General features: G+C 42.9%; 1 protein-coding gene across 13 annotated transcripts in view; it reads right to left on the bottom strand.

The window, feature by feature from the left end:
* The window catches only part of NCOA6 (nuclear receptor coactivator 6), an 82,013-nt gene that overhangs the window by 16,178 nt on the left and 51,373 nt on the right, over nucleotides 1-14,462 (bottom strand). For 11 of the 13 annotated variants that reach the window (XM_084775755.1, XM_084775756.1, XM_084775752.1 and 8 more), the window contains 3 exons: nucleotides 10,977-12,093; nucleotides 6,882-7,003; nucleotides 781-3,792 (listed from right to left, as the gene is read on the bottom strand). In XM_084775755.1, the coding sequence (XP_084631881.1) occupies nucleotides 781-3,792; nucleotides 6,882-7,003; nucleotides 10,977-12,093 (4,251 nt within the window). The remainder of the gene's footprint in view (nucleotides 1-780; nucleotides 3,793-6,881; nucleotides 7,004-10,976; nucleotides 12,094-14,462) is intronic. The other 2 variants (XM_084775751.1, XM_084775750.1) reach the window with 1 other exon arrangement.

The following is a 14,462-nucleotide window of genomic DNA, read 5'->3' as shown; positions in this document are numbered from 1 at the left end:
ATGACCACTAGTGGAATTTACTAAGAGACACATCCAAAGGAAACAGGCAATAACACTTGAACCATAGAACCATATTTTAGGTCCTGTGCTAAGCATGTCACGTGCATTACCTCACTGAAATCTTGTAACTTTGTTATGTCTCCACATTACAAAGAAGGAAAGTGAAACTTGCCCCAGCTCATCAAGCTGGCAAATGCTGGTAGTTACCAACCCAAGCCTATCTGAAGATCTTCCTTTGCTTAGCACGAAACCTGGTTTTCTGGTGAGCTTTTCTGGAGCAGCCCAAACAGGAAGCATATAATGAGAACAAGGCAAAGAGAACAAGTAAGTCTTCATTATGGGAAATACATAGAGCAGTTGCTGTTCACACTCACGGGACCAGGCCAGGCCAGAGACTTAAGAGCAGAGGCTCAACTAATACTAAACACTTCTGAGCTGCAATCTTTTCATCCACGGGAAGGAGTAAGAATACATCACATGGTTGGTATAAAGATGATGTGAGATAATGTGTATGAAAATGCTTTTTAAATGGAGAAACATGTATATATATATGCATATATGTATATGAAAATGACACAGTCCAGAAGCCAGGAAAGAACCATGTTAACAAAAACTGAACATGGGACTTAAAAGCATTTTTTCAATGTACGTTCAGTAAGCAAGTCTAAAACTACTGCCAACTTTCTTCCTTTAAGTAGAAAAGGGCTCGTGCTTTCTCTCTTGTGGGACAGGTCAGCACAGAACTGACACGAGGAGCTGATGCCAAGCTCAAGTACATACCTATGCTGGGTAGAAGCTCTGGATGGGATCCCACCTTCTCCTCCACTAGGCCACCTGCAAGTGGCTCAGATGCTAGGCCACCATGATTGCCTTTTGTGGTTGGCGCTGTGGAGATGAGCTCAGAGGGTACCAGTGTGGTCACTATTGAGCGTACACTGGTGGGGAGAGCACCGCCAGGTAAGATGGGTCCTGTTGAGGTGGAGCTTGGGCCCATGGGGCTAGAGGTCATTTTTAGTAGAGCGGGTGCTGAGGGTGTTGGGGTTTTACTGTCCTGCTCTGTGGAGCACTGCTCTGTTCCCATGAGCCCAGGAGTTGTGGTCTCTAGCCCTGGGCCTTCAGTCTCTCCATCCGCACCATACTGTTCTTCCCCTTTCTCCAGAGAGCCTGTAACTTTCTTACAAGCTTTGGTCAGCAAAATCTGGCCAATTTTGTCCACTTTTCCTTTGCCCTTACTGGATGAGACTGGGCTTCGCCGATTGGCAGAGGAGCCTGGACTATTCGTCAAAAGGGGAGAAACTACTGTGGTTGGCTGGGAAGAGGGCAGAGTGCTCTGCTCTGCTGAGGTGGTCATCTGAGGACTGGCCTCATCTGGATTTAAATCTTTTACTTGCTGGACAGAAGGATTAGGAGCGACGGCTGGAGAGGATGGACAAGGAGGGGAAGGCAGCTGAACAGGAGTGGCTCGTGAGCTAAGGACCAATGGCCGACCTGTCTGTATGTTTGGAGCAGGACTACTGGAAGGGACATTAGGTGTGACAGGAGCTGAAGAAAATTTTATGTTCTGAGGTATGTGTAAAGGTCCAACAACTGCGACGGAGGGAGGCATCAGGCCACTGTTGGTTGTCAGTGGGGTTGCAGGAATTGTGCTTGGCTGTGATCCTTTCATAACCTGAATTATTGAAGATGAATTGATAAAGACAGGTGTAATGAACTGAGGCCGGGCGTTAGATTGAGCAGCTGACTGTCCCTCGGAAACCATGACTTTGTTACCCACGTTGGGCATTGTGACGACTGTGGACATCAATGCAGACTGCAAGTGAGTTGGCAGGGCGGCTGATGTGTTAGATGAAGTGGTGATGGGATTGGAAGTAACAAACACAGTTATTTGGTTTGGGGGCAAGGGAGTAGAAATGGAGGAAGAGCTGACAGGTCTTGACATTACTGGAGGGATGCTTGGTGCAACATTAGAGCTGACCTCACTCAATTCTGGATGTGCGAGGGTTGAACACGGCTCATTATTGTGAGGTAAGTTTACGGAATTAGAGGGCTCTTTAGAAGGCGGATCCTGCAGCGTGGGAATGGCAGATGCTTTTTTGTGGTCCTCTCCTGAAACTACAGGAGGTGCTACTTCCAGATCTGTAAGCCCAGGGGGTTTAATGGTCACATTAGGAGCTCCAGAGTTGTCAAGAAGTTGGCTTAATGATGTCGGTGCATCTCTCATGGCAGGAGACATCAGATTTTTGTTCTCTTCCACACTGGGGAGTTTGTTAGGATCCAAAGGTTGCCCATCCTTTCTGGATTGATCTTCAGGGACAACCATTTTAGATTCTTGGGTAGGGACTACCTTCAGTTCAACATTTATCGGCTCCTTCCTCCCCTGGGAGTTCTGGCAGTCACTGTCCTGAGGAACATTCAAGCTCTCTTTGTTATCCTCAAGAACAGCCCCCACTGCAGGCACAGGCATGGAGGGGTTCTGGGGATTAAGCCCACTATTGTTAGAAAAGTTTCCAGGTAAGGGGGGATTGGCAAGTGGAGTGGGACCGACCAACACATTTCTAGGCATCTCCATGTTCTGCAACAGGGTTGTGCTTGTTTGAGAAGCCAGAGTAAGTTTAGGGGCTTTTGAATTTTGCCTTCCAGGACTTGGGGTAGTTTTCCTACTAGACCCAGGACTAGACCTACGACTATTGCTTGGACTTGCCCGTTTTGTTGTTCCAGGATTAGACTGTTTTCCAGAATTCACCACCACAGAATCTAACTTATGAGCTTGTGGGGCAGCAAAATTAGGAGGATTATTTATGGTAAGATTTGAAGGTGCTTGCCCAATGGCCTTCAGAGTTGTTGGATTTAAGCCCTGTTGATCAAAGCCCCTATTTAAATTTGGCCTGGGAGGTAAAGGGATATTAATCTGTGGAGGAAAGAGTCCTGCTATGGAGGCATTGAGTCTTTCTGGTGACAGACTGATTTCTGAAGGCTCTGTACTGGGAGGGCGGTTGTTGGGTGTCTGAGGATAATAGGGTCTGGGACTGGCTCTATTTGGTGTTTTAGGCCTAGATGTCTGGGTTGGAGCAGCCACGTTTGGAAAGTGGTGGCCATGGGAGCTAGGCAAGGAATTTACAGGAGGTTGCTGGGGAGTGGCACCTTGAGTTGCTGAAAGTGGAGACGGCCCAGGTTTGGGCCCTGCCATCATTAATTGATTCTGAGAAACTACTAAATGCGAGGGCATGTTATTTGGGCCTCCTGAAACAGATGGTACCTCACTGCCACTAGCTTCAGGAAGTGAGGACATCTCTCCTAGTGGTGAGCTAGAAGAATTCTGTGGGTTCTCCTGGTATACCATTTTCCTTGAATTACTTCCCAAAGGAGTGTTCACAGACATCGGCATTCTTTGTTTATCAGGTGATGGTGGCACAGAGGCAGGTCCTTGCAAACTAACCATGACAGGGACATTGCCACTCTGCTGCATGGGCATTCTCTGTGAGTCTGGATTAAGAGGACCCCGTGGAGGATGGACATTTTGAGAGACTGGAAGCCTAATGGATTTAGGATCTTGCTGCATCATAAGCATCATCATCATTTGCTGCTGCTGCTGCTGTTGTTGTTGTTGTTGTTGCTGCTGCTGCTGCTGCTGAGACTGTGGCTGACTAGGTGGTGGTGGCTGCTGCTGCTGTTGTTGCTGAGGCAGTTGTGGTGGCTGCTGCTGTGGCGGCTGTGGTGGGGGTGCCACATGCTGCATGAGTTGAGGAGGCATCTGCTGTAGTGGCCTCTGTTCAACTGGTTGAGTAGGATAACCTAAAACAAGCCCCCCAAAATCAGGGAAGTTAGATTTTTCAGCAAGAAAACTTTGCTACCTTTTGAGTATAACTAAGCAGTACTCATAGGTAGCAGACTGTGCACAAACACCTCAGGCATGCTGCTCCCAGGCCAGCCCCTCATTATTTGACACAAGCAAGGGGGCACACTGCTTAAGGAAGCAAAAAGCAAAGCATTAAGAACATGAAGCCCCTTGGTGTTCGGGCTGCTAATGAAGCATTACTGCGTTAAGACTGTGCCATGCATTACAAATGGTTGGCTCTACCACCGGAACAAGGAAAAGAAGAAACTATCAACAGCAAGTAGCTTTCTGCCCAGCATTTAGGTCTCATGTAATTCGGAATCAGTAATTCACTGTGCATATGAAATAACACATTTAGAAATCACTTTTTCTTGTAGCAGAGGACTTGCTTTTCTCAAGACTTGGTTTTGATGCAAACAGCCTTTTTATTCCTTCAGTAAAAGTAAAATATGTAATTCTATGATTGAGTTCTTTTAAATAGGATTTCAATTACTCTGGTCCATGGTCTCCATCTATTATGCTGTATCCTTTGGGCTCGATCCTCGGGGGAAACTGAATGCACTATACTGCCTTAGGTGTGCCCCCATTTCATAAACAGAGGGGAAATGGGAGCTGATTATTATGGTGAAAATAAAATAAAGTACTCAAGTTTTCATGCATATTAATCTCCATGTACCTTTATAAACAGAAGTCTTTATTTGGAAAAGTATTTTCTATGAATCCACAATTGAAGAACAAATAAGCCAGAAGCACAGACCTCAGGAATAAAAAATAATTTTTGGACAAGAACCATGAAGAACAATGCCTTCTAGATTCCCAGAGGGCATTGTCATACATGACTCCCTCTTTTGTGATGATTTACTTGGATTTTCTGAACAAAAACCTTATGCAACCAGCATAAACAGAAGGAAGATTCAAATTATGCCAAGAAGTGGTTCACTGTGGGAAAATGGGCATATGTCAGGGATGTGATACCGTAATTATATTTATTCCACTGTTGCATGAAAGTGTAAGAACACAAATAACTGGCTCTGGCAGCTGGAAGAAATTCTGGATTGAGATTTTCTTAGAGCAGCTACCAAATGCTTTTGGTCAGACTCTGTGATCTACAGAGTCACTGTCTTCTAGTCAAAGATTTCCATGGTATCAACGAGCAGAATCCAGTTCTGAAGTTGTTTTTTGTTTGTTTGTTTGTTTGCTTGCTTGCTTGTTTGTTTGTCTTTGATTTTTTTTTTTTGACAGGGTGTCAAGCAGCCCAGGATGGCCTTAGACTCACTGTGCAGCTGAGGATGAACTTGAACTGCTAACCCTCCTGCCTCCACCCTGCAAGTGCTGGGGGTATAGGCAGCTGTGCCACCACACCTGGCTCAGTTTTGAAGGTTTTCTTTAAAAATCCTTGTTTTGTTTTAGGTCAAGTAGCTTCTTGATATTTATAAATCTGGCATTCCAACAGGTCAAGCACAACAGGTTCTTATGTAATCTGGGGTTCCTATATTAAGAAAATTATAATTTCTGAAAAAGTTCATTTGTGTCAGAGCCATACACAGATGCTGATCATCTTTCAAATGAGTTTATCAGACAGCACAGTAAATACCGACAGTAATAGATATGACATGGCAGTCTCTCAAAAGCAAGAGCTAAAGGCTCGGCTATTATAAAGGGTCCAGAGGCTGGGGGAAGCAGTCCAGAGGGGCTTACAGTAAGAAGACAGACTGGGATAGATGGTTGAAAGGGAAAGCCAGGTCCACACAATGTCCCACAACACAATCAATAACTACATTTATTAGTCAAGAGATACAAAGCCTTGATGCCTTTAGGGGCCAGGCAGGTAGTGAAGAAAGAAGTAGATTGCATGAGCCACCAGGGTCCCGCAGACACTACCCAACTGCACACAGCAATTGCGTATTTCTAAAGTCACTTAAACTCAGGGATTTATTTAGATATCACTAGCAATTCAAACCCATTAATGGCCAAATTCAGCCTCAGGTTCCCAGCTTGCAGGAGGCAATAAATGTTTGAAGGAACTCTGGAATCCACAGAGTTCAGATATGCCTGAGGCGAGAGGCCACCTACCTTCCAGCTCACAATGTCTTCTGAACATACACTCACCACAAACTAGAGACTGCCTAGCTTCAGCAGTGCTGCTGTGGCGGCTCATTAGTGACAACCGCAGGATGCTAAGCAATTTGTAATAAGTAACATCAAGTCTTGACATCATAATGGATATACTTTTGAAATACATAAATCAAAACCAGGTTAATGACTAGCCCTAAAAATATTACTTTCATTAATATGCCAAAAAGGAGGTGAAATTACTTAAGAGGAAGAAATAAAGCATTAACTCTTTATATCCCTAAGAAAGGGCTTGTGTAACTTTGACCTTCACTCTGGAATAAGGTTATAAGTCATTGTGTAGGCCAAAAGAAAATATGGATAGAGATGCTGGGTTCTCTGCTCTTGGCTCCATGATGCCTCAGTTGGAAAGAATCAATTTCAGATTTTCATTAAACTATGTTCTTTAACATTTAAAAGAAAACATTTTATAGTCAGAGAAGTGGCTTCAATCCTGCTGGCACTATTTATTATAAGCTATTAGGCTGATGGTAAGTCACATGGGTATATATTTATTACTTTTCATATATTGTGTATGTTTTAAAGAGTTACAATTTACATTTTTTTATTAAAACATCATCTTGTTTTAAATCCTAAAAGTAGTCCTCTGCTTTGAGAAGGCCTCAGGAAGTAAGCAGTGCAGGCACACGTGGTACAGGGAGTAGATCTCTATGCCAACAAGAACTACACTGCTGACCAAAAGGGCGCTCAGTCTGATTTGAGGACTTAAATGACAACTACTTAGGCAGGTGTGCATCTGTGGGCATTTACAAGTATACTTACAGAAGTTATGCTAGGATTAACTTAATTCACATTACATTTCTGAAGCAGACTAGTTAGTGGACAAAGTATTATTGTTTCACTTTAGAGAAAGAAGCCTTGCAAAGGTGCATACGCAATGCAAAGTATACAGTTTTAGCTAACATTTTATCACCTGGTGGCCGGTTTGAAAATTCTGGCAGTTTAGGGCCTGTGTTGTCCAAGTTGATTCCTTGTTCTCCAGGTAGTGACTGTTGGTCGGCTTCCTCTAGCCCGGCTGGACGGTTATCTGGGGTGCTAAAATAGAAGCAGCACAGACTGAGTATAAGGGAAACATGAACCTAGCTCCACCTCTTCCTACTTTAAACAACTACAATGTGTTTACATATCGTTCTTATCACTATTTGCATCTTTCTAGTCTGGATACTGAACTCTGACTTATGAGTAACCTGGCCATTTCATTAAACCTTAACATTCACTTTATCTTAGCACTGTACTTTTTCAGTGTTACCCTCTATTTCCTGGTATAATATTTCATACAATGATTGTTGGCATAACAGTCTTGTGGGCTGTGTACAGTTTACCCTTGCTCATTCAAATGCTGATTTCTCTACCCCACTCTCTGGTTTCAATCCAGACACTGCATTGTGATGCTTATTCTAAGCATCTCCTGTCTCAACTTTGTGTAAACACGACCCCATTTGTTCTTCGTATTGCCAATAGAAGCCAACTAGCCAATGCTGAACAAGACAGAGAACAGGGTGGACATCCTGGTCCAGGGAAGGGAGGAGAAAGAGCAGGAAGGAGAGATGGGATACACGTGGGGGGGACCCGGGAAGACCAAGAGGAATGAGCTGGTCCTAGAATATGAGTAAAAAGCAAGTATAATGTGGGACATCTGAATGGGAGGAAAGTGTACTAGCTGGAAGGTTTAGGATGGAGTACTGATTGCGCAGCACTGTGCTCTAGGCTGGTTAAATAGATCCCGGTCTCCTGTGTGGTTATTTGGGTATAAAGCTGGCTAAGGAGTAACTACTGGTTTACTAAAGCAGTAAATCAATACTGAATATTCATAATCAATCAATAAATGATACACCCCTTAGATGTTTCAATGCCTGATCAGGATTTTGAGCTACCAATATTCTGAAATGCTATTCCAGTGAAACCAGTTTTTCAGTGAAGCTATTAAATTCAAACTAGGTGCGAATGATTCAACAGACTTTGTAAGGCAACCGATGGAGACAGTACTCAGAGAACAGAGAGGGAGAATAACACAACAAAGGTGATTAGCTTTGCTGCAAAACGAAGGCTTTTTGGATGAAACCATTGGATTCCTTTTGTAGCTTAGAATTTTAGTCGGGAAGAAAGGAAAAACTTTCTTTTTTCCCTACTAACAACCATATTTTTGAGGAACCAGAATGATTGTACTCCTCATTTGGTTTATTTCCTATTCCCAGTTGCACTTTTCTTTCCTACCTTAATTTCCCTTTGTTCTGATTATCTCCTTTTACATAGTATTTTGCTCCATTATAGTTTCATAAACCACATAAATTCCTTGAAAAAAAAAAGCACCACCAGTAGCATAAGGCTAGAGAAATGGCTCAGAAGTTATAAGCACTGGTTGTTCTTCCAGAAGATCCAGGTTCAATTCCCCAACACCCCCATGGAAGCTCACAACCATTTGTCCCTATAGATCCAGAAGATTTGGCACTTTTTTCTGGCCTCTGGTGGCACCAGGCACATATGCATTTGGTGTACAGATATACACACAGACAAAATACCTATACACATAAATAAAAAGAGGGAAAAAAAAAACCCCAAAACCAAAACAAATTAAAAAAACCCATCAGCAGTCAACAAGTCCAAAGCACAACCAAACCATTATACTAATTTGATTCTTATATAACTTCTCACTTATTTCAAATCATAAAAGAGGGTTTTGTGGTATCTTTCACTTTAATTTTTTTTTTATATAGCTAAAACAAAGAAAGAAACAAAATCTACCAAAATTCAGTTATCTGCTCCAGTCTCCTTTTGTTACGGATGAGAAAACAAAGGTTGCAATAGTCTAAGACAGGGTTCATGGTAAGCTAATGGTAGAACTCACTGCAGGTCACCTTCCTATGCCTACTGTCTCTTTCCTAGGAGCCCCAATGCTATATAAGATCATTTGTTTTGTGTTTTTCAAGACATGGTTTCTTTGTGTAGCCATTGCTGTCCTCCTGGACTCACTTTGTAGACCAGGCTGGCCTTGAATTCAAAGAGATCCGCTTGCCGGTGCCTCCCTGAGTGCTGGGATTAAAGGTATGTGTCACCATGCCTGCTCAATGTCCTTTTGAAAGTGTGTTGAATCAACAATTAACATTTCTCAGAAGGCTGGTGAAGACAGCAAAAATACTTATTTTGGCAAATGAATAACTGCAATTTTATTGCCAGCCTATTGAGGGAAATAAAATAGTTACTACCATAAAAAGGGTATTTAGACAGGTTAATAACAGCAGGAATTTAACTAAGGACCAGGGATAAGAAAAGTTAGGCAGGGGCTGGAGAGATGGCTCAGTGGTTAAGAGCATTTGCCTGCTCTTCCAAAGGTCTTAAATTCAATTCCCAGCAACCACATGGTGGCTCAAAACCATCTATAATGAGATCTGATGCCTTCTTCTGGAATGCAGGTGTACATGCATATAGAGCATTCATATACATGAAATAAATAGATAAAGGCATTAAAAAAAAGAGGTAAAGTGTTTAAGTCTGAATTCAGGAAACTATATGTTAATATATAACGATTGTCTTGTCTTTTAATATTTAAGATTCAAGAAGTAGCAAGTTTATATAATAGGCTAAAACCAAAGAATGTTGCAGAGGAGCTTGGGTGAAGGCAGCTGGGTTTAGTTTGTGCGTTTAAGCTTATTTAAACAGAGCTCCCTTGTTTGAGTTTTCTCTTGTCTCTGCTTCTCCCCATCCCCAGTCTTTCCCCCTTCTCTCCCAGGTCTCTCTATGAAGGCCAAGCTAGGCTCTTGTCTGAACTTCCTGAGTGTTGAGCTAACAAGAGTGAGCCACCATACTTGCCCTAACAATGGTTTTGTGTTCATTAGTCACTCATCCCTGTTAATGTCTATGAACTGCAGTTTTATGATTATAGGCTAAAAATCCATCTCAAACAATCAGGAAACATTTAGCCAAAAGTCAGAAACATAACTTAATATGTAATTTCAGGATTGGGATATGAAGCATAAATGCTAATTACCCTTCCTGTTGTATCTTATGAAAGAGCTCCTCTGGGGAACTTCTACTGAAAGTTAAACTGATTTAAGCTTTTTAGGGATGATAAGGATCTTTTAGAGGAAAAGCACACATGAAAAAAAAAATCCCCTATTTGTGAGATGGCAGGGTATCTCCATGAGCAGTTTTCCCTTCAGCAAACACATTTCTTGAGTTCCCCAAGCAGTCAGGGTAACCTTGAGGTCTGTGCTCTGTAGAATGGCACTGGGATGTCACTGGTCACTTTTCAGGCTGAGGGATACAACTCCCACTGTGACTGCAGAATTAAGAGACCTATTGGCCAATTGGAAGATACTAACATTTTTTTTGGAATCCTTAAATAAACTAGAAGAAGAAAAATGAAGTAGAAAAATGTGAACACTATTTGGAAACATAAGGCTAATTTTACTAGGCATGCCACTGTTATTTTGTGGTTATATAAAAGAACTGTATCTTCCACAATATCACTGACATATACACAAAGCAAATTTGCCATAAACACAATGATAATGGAAAAGAGCACAGATAAAGGCAAGATAACTCTGAACTGGCTACTGTTAGGTAACCATGTCTGTGCTGACCTAACGTTAGAAACAGGGTTCATCTCGCCCAGCAGGCTTCAAATTTGGAGAGGATCACCATGAACTCTTGGGTTTCTTGCCGCTATTCCCTGCGCATTCCTTGTGCGGGGTAGACAGGTACTCTCCAGAGCCACATCCCAGCCCTAATTTTAAATATGATTAAAACTTTCAGCCAGGTAGAGGTTGAGCAAAACTTTAGTCCTAGCACTTAGGAGGCCGAGCCAGGCAGATCTCTGAGTTTGAGGCCAGCCTGGTCTACAGAGTGAGTTCTGGGACAGCCAAGGCTTGTAGCAAAACCCTGTCTCAAAAAACAAACAAGCAAACAAAAACCCAAACAACAACAAAAACCAATCAAACAAAAATTCTATCAATAAATGTCTACACAGAAACAAACAAGTAATAGTTGAGGTAAACTAATCATAACCTACTTTAGATCTTGCTGACAATTTTTCTTCTTCCGGGGTGGTTTCTTCTTCTTCGGTTTATTTGCACTGGTATTATTTTGTTTATTGTTTACACCAAAATGGCCGGCAGAAATGTCACTTTGCAGTAAGTTGACCAACAACGGGCTTGTTAACGTTACATCCTTATTGACTGGAAAGCCTGGATTTTGACCACAGGACATCTGATTTCCATTGGGCGCACCACTGAATGGTGCATTGAAAGACATCCCATGGCCAGAGAAGTGGTTTCCTGAAGCACTGTTTCCCTGCATAGTCTGCACATGTGGCGGGACCATGTTGGTTTGTTGCATGTTAACATCAGGCATCATCTGAGACAAGTTGACATCATTATTTGCTGTAGTAGCAGGATCAGCATGCTGCTGGGTCATGTGTGGGCTGGGCCCTGGTGGCCGCAGAACCTGCCCCTGCATCCCCATAACCTGAGATGGACTGCTGTTCACAGGCCCTTGCTGAGGCAGCATCTGTCCTGACATCTGCCCTGTAAATTGCACCATGTTTCCTTGCATGTTCGGAGTTGGTCCCCTCATTATCTGTGCTGGTCCCGGCATGACACTGGATTGGTTCTGAGAGTTAAATTGCTGCTTATTCCCCTGCATCTGATTGGTCATTATTTGCTCTATCATTGGGTTCTGCTGGAGCAACACTTGCCCCTGAGGCCCCATCATCTGGTTATGTGGTGCCATCATTTGTGGACCCTGCTGGGGAAGCATCTGCTTGGGTGGGGTCATCCTTTGGGGTGAAGGTCCAAGATTTTGGTTTTGAGGGTTCACCATCATCTGGCCCTGTGGCATAAGCTGGGCCCTTGAAAGGATCATAGGGTTTTGAGGGTTCAAAGTTCCTTGTTGCTGGACCATTTGGCCCTGGGAGGACACGATCTGTTGGTGCATGCCCATCAGCTGAGATGGTGGGCCCTGCTGGGGCTGGCCTTGCATGTTGCCCAGAGTCACCTGAGGAACCCCAGAGCTACCAGCCTGCTGGTTGTTTATGTTGCCATGTATTCCCATGAGGCTGGGTTGCATCATATTTGGTGGCCCATGGGACACCTGCATCTGGTTTTGAGGAGGACCAGCTCCTTGACCACCTTAAGAACAAAAATAAAGAATGAAAAATTATCATATTATTATGATACACAAATTATATACTTAGAAAGGCACCCATCATCCATGTATCTAATGACTAACACAAATGTGCTGTGTTCTATACACTTTCTTTGAGTATTTTAGACTCTGGAGGTGTAATATAGGATAGAGGTAACTGCTTACATTTTCCATGATCATACAGCAGGGAAAACAGGTCTTTACTCTCATATACTAACATAAAGATAACACTAGAAGATAAAGTTTACCTTCAGATTAAATGAAGCATTAATTTTTATAATATGGCTTGTAACTACCTTTTTCTTTTTAGGTTTTTCGAGATACGGTTTCCCTGTGTAATAGGCCTGGCTGTCCTAAACTAGCTTTGTAGACCAGGCTGGCCTTGAACTCACAGAGATCCACCTGCCTTTGCCTCCCAAGTGCTGAGATTAAAAGTGTACGCCACCATGCAAGGATGTAACTATCCTATTGTGAATAAAATTAACAAAAACCATCATGGGCTAGAAAATGAGTTTTATTATGAATAAACAAGGGAAACAAAGAAGGCACCAGTGTCCTCTAGAAAAAACTAAGGAACACTGAAAAGACATTTTAAAAATGCTTCTTCAAAAAGTATGCCTTTTAAAAACTGTGTTTAAAATCTAGATGCTGCATTTTATTTACTTTTAAACTTTAAATTTTTTATTTTTATTTTTTATTTGTTCACTTTATAGCCTGATTGTAGCCTTCTCCCTCATCTCCTCTTGGTCCTACCCTCAGAAAGGGGGAGCCCTCCTCCCCTATCATCTGACCCCAGCCTATCACGCCTCATCTGGACCACCTGGGTCCTATCCTCTGTGGCCTGGCAAGGCCGCCCTGTAGAGGGGAAAGTGATCAACAAGTGGGCCCTAGAGTCCACGCCAGAGGCAGCCCCTACTCTCCAAATATTGGGACCCACAAGGAGACTGTGCTGTCTATCTACTACATCTGAGCAGAGGGTTTGGGTCCTCACCATGCATGGTCCTTGGTTGGTGCATCAGTCTCTACAGCACCCACCCCATCCCCAGCCCATATTGGTTGGCTCCATTGGTCTCCTTGTGGAGCTTTTGTCCCCTCCAGGTCTTATGTTTTTTGTTTTTCAAGACACCGTCTCTCTGTGTTAGCCTTGGCTGTCCTGGACTCACTTTGTAGACTAGGCTGGCCTCAAACTCACAGCGATTCACCTGCTCTGCCTCCCGAGTGCTGGGATTAAAGGCGTGCACCACCATGCCTGGCTTCCCTCCAGGTCTTTCTATTGCCCAGATCTTCACCAACCCTACATCTGACAGAGAGCTAATATCCAAAATATATAAAGAACTCAAGAAATTAAACACCACCAAACCAAATAATCCAATTAAAAAATGGGATACAGAACTAAACAGAATTATCAACAAAGGAATATCTAACGGCTGAGAAACACTTAAAGAAATGTTCAACGTCCCTAGTCATCAAGGAAACCCAAATCAAAACAACTCTGAGGTTCCACCTTACACCCGTCAGACTGGCTTAGATCAAAAACTCAGGTGACAGCACATGGTGGCGAGGATACAGAGAAAGGAGAACACTCCTTCATTGCTGGTGGGACTGCAAACTTGTACAACTACTTTGGAAATCAACCATGTTCATAGCAGCTTTATTCATAATAGCCAGAATTGGGAAACAACCCAGATGTCCCTCAACTGAAAAATGGATAAAGAAACTGTGGTACATTTACACAATGGAATACTATTCAGCTATTAAAAGCATGGACGATGCATTTTAAAGAAGACAGTAAACAATATTTCCTAAGGACTGGGTACCTCTGCTAAAGTCACCTAAAAATGGCAAACTTCTTATCTGGAAGCTGTGGACAGGAAGATGCTAATAGTTTTGTGATTCTACTCTGTGGCAGTCTCTAGTGGACCACATGGGACATGCTCTAAGTTTTCTTTAAACCAAAGGTATTACCTGGCCTCTTGCATTGTTTATTGTTAGACCACTGGAATAGTCCTATAGCTACTTGCTTTATCCCCAAATCTCACAGTGATGTTGGAGATTGAACCCAGGGCCTCTCATACACCTAGCATGAATTCTATTAAGAGCTACACTCCCAATCTACCCCACCCACTTCAAATGAGTCACCATTTATCTTATTTTGTTTGTTCTATTGAGACAGCACCTCACTATATAGTGGGCTGTTCTGAAACAATGTGGTCTAAGTTGCCTTTAAGGGCACCATATGTTTGGCTTAAAAAAATTCTTAACTGGGCAAAGTGGCTCATGCCTGTAATTCTAGCACCTGGGAGGCTGAGGCACGAGAACTGTTCTAAGTTCAAGGCCAGCCTGGAGTACATAG

The sequence above is a fragment of the Acomys minous genome (genome assembly GCF_964271855.1).
Source record: "Acomys minous genome assembly, chromosome: 3".
Lineage (NCBI taxonomy): Eukaryota > Metazoa > Chordata > Mammalia > Rodentia > Muridae > Acomys > Acomys minous.
The sequence above is the reverse complement of the archived record's forward strand: the minus strand, read 5'-3'. Positions and strand labels throughout refer to the sequence as shown.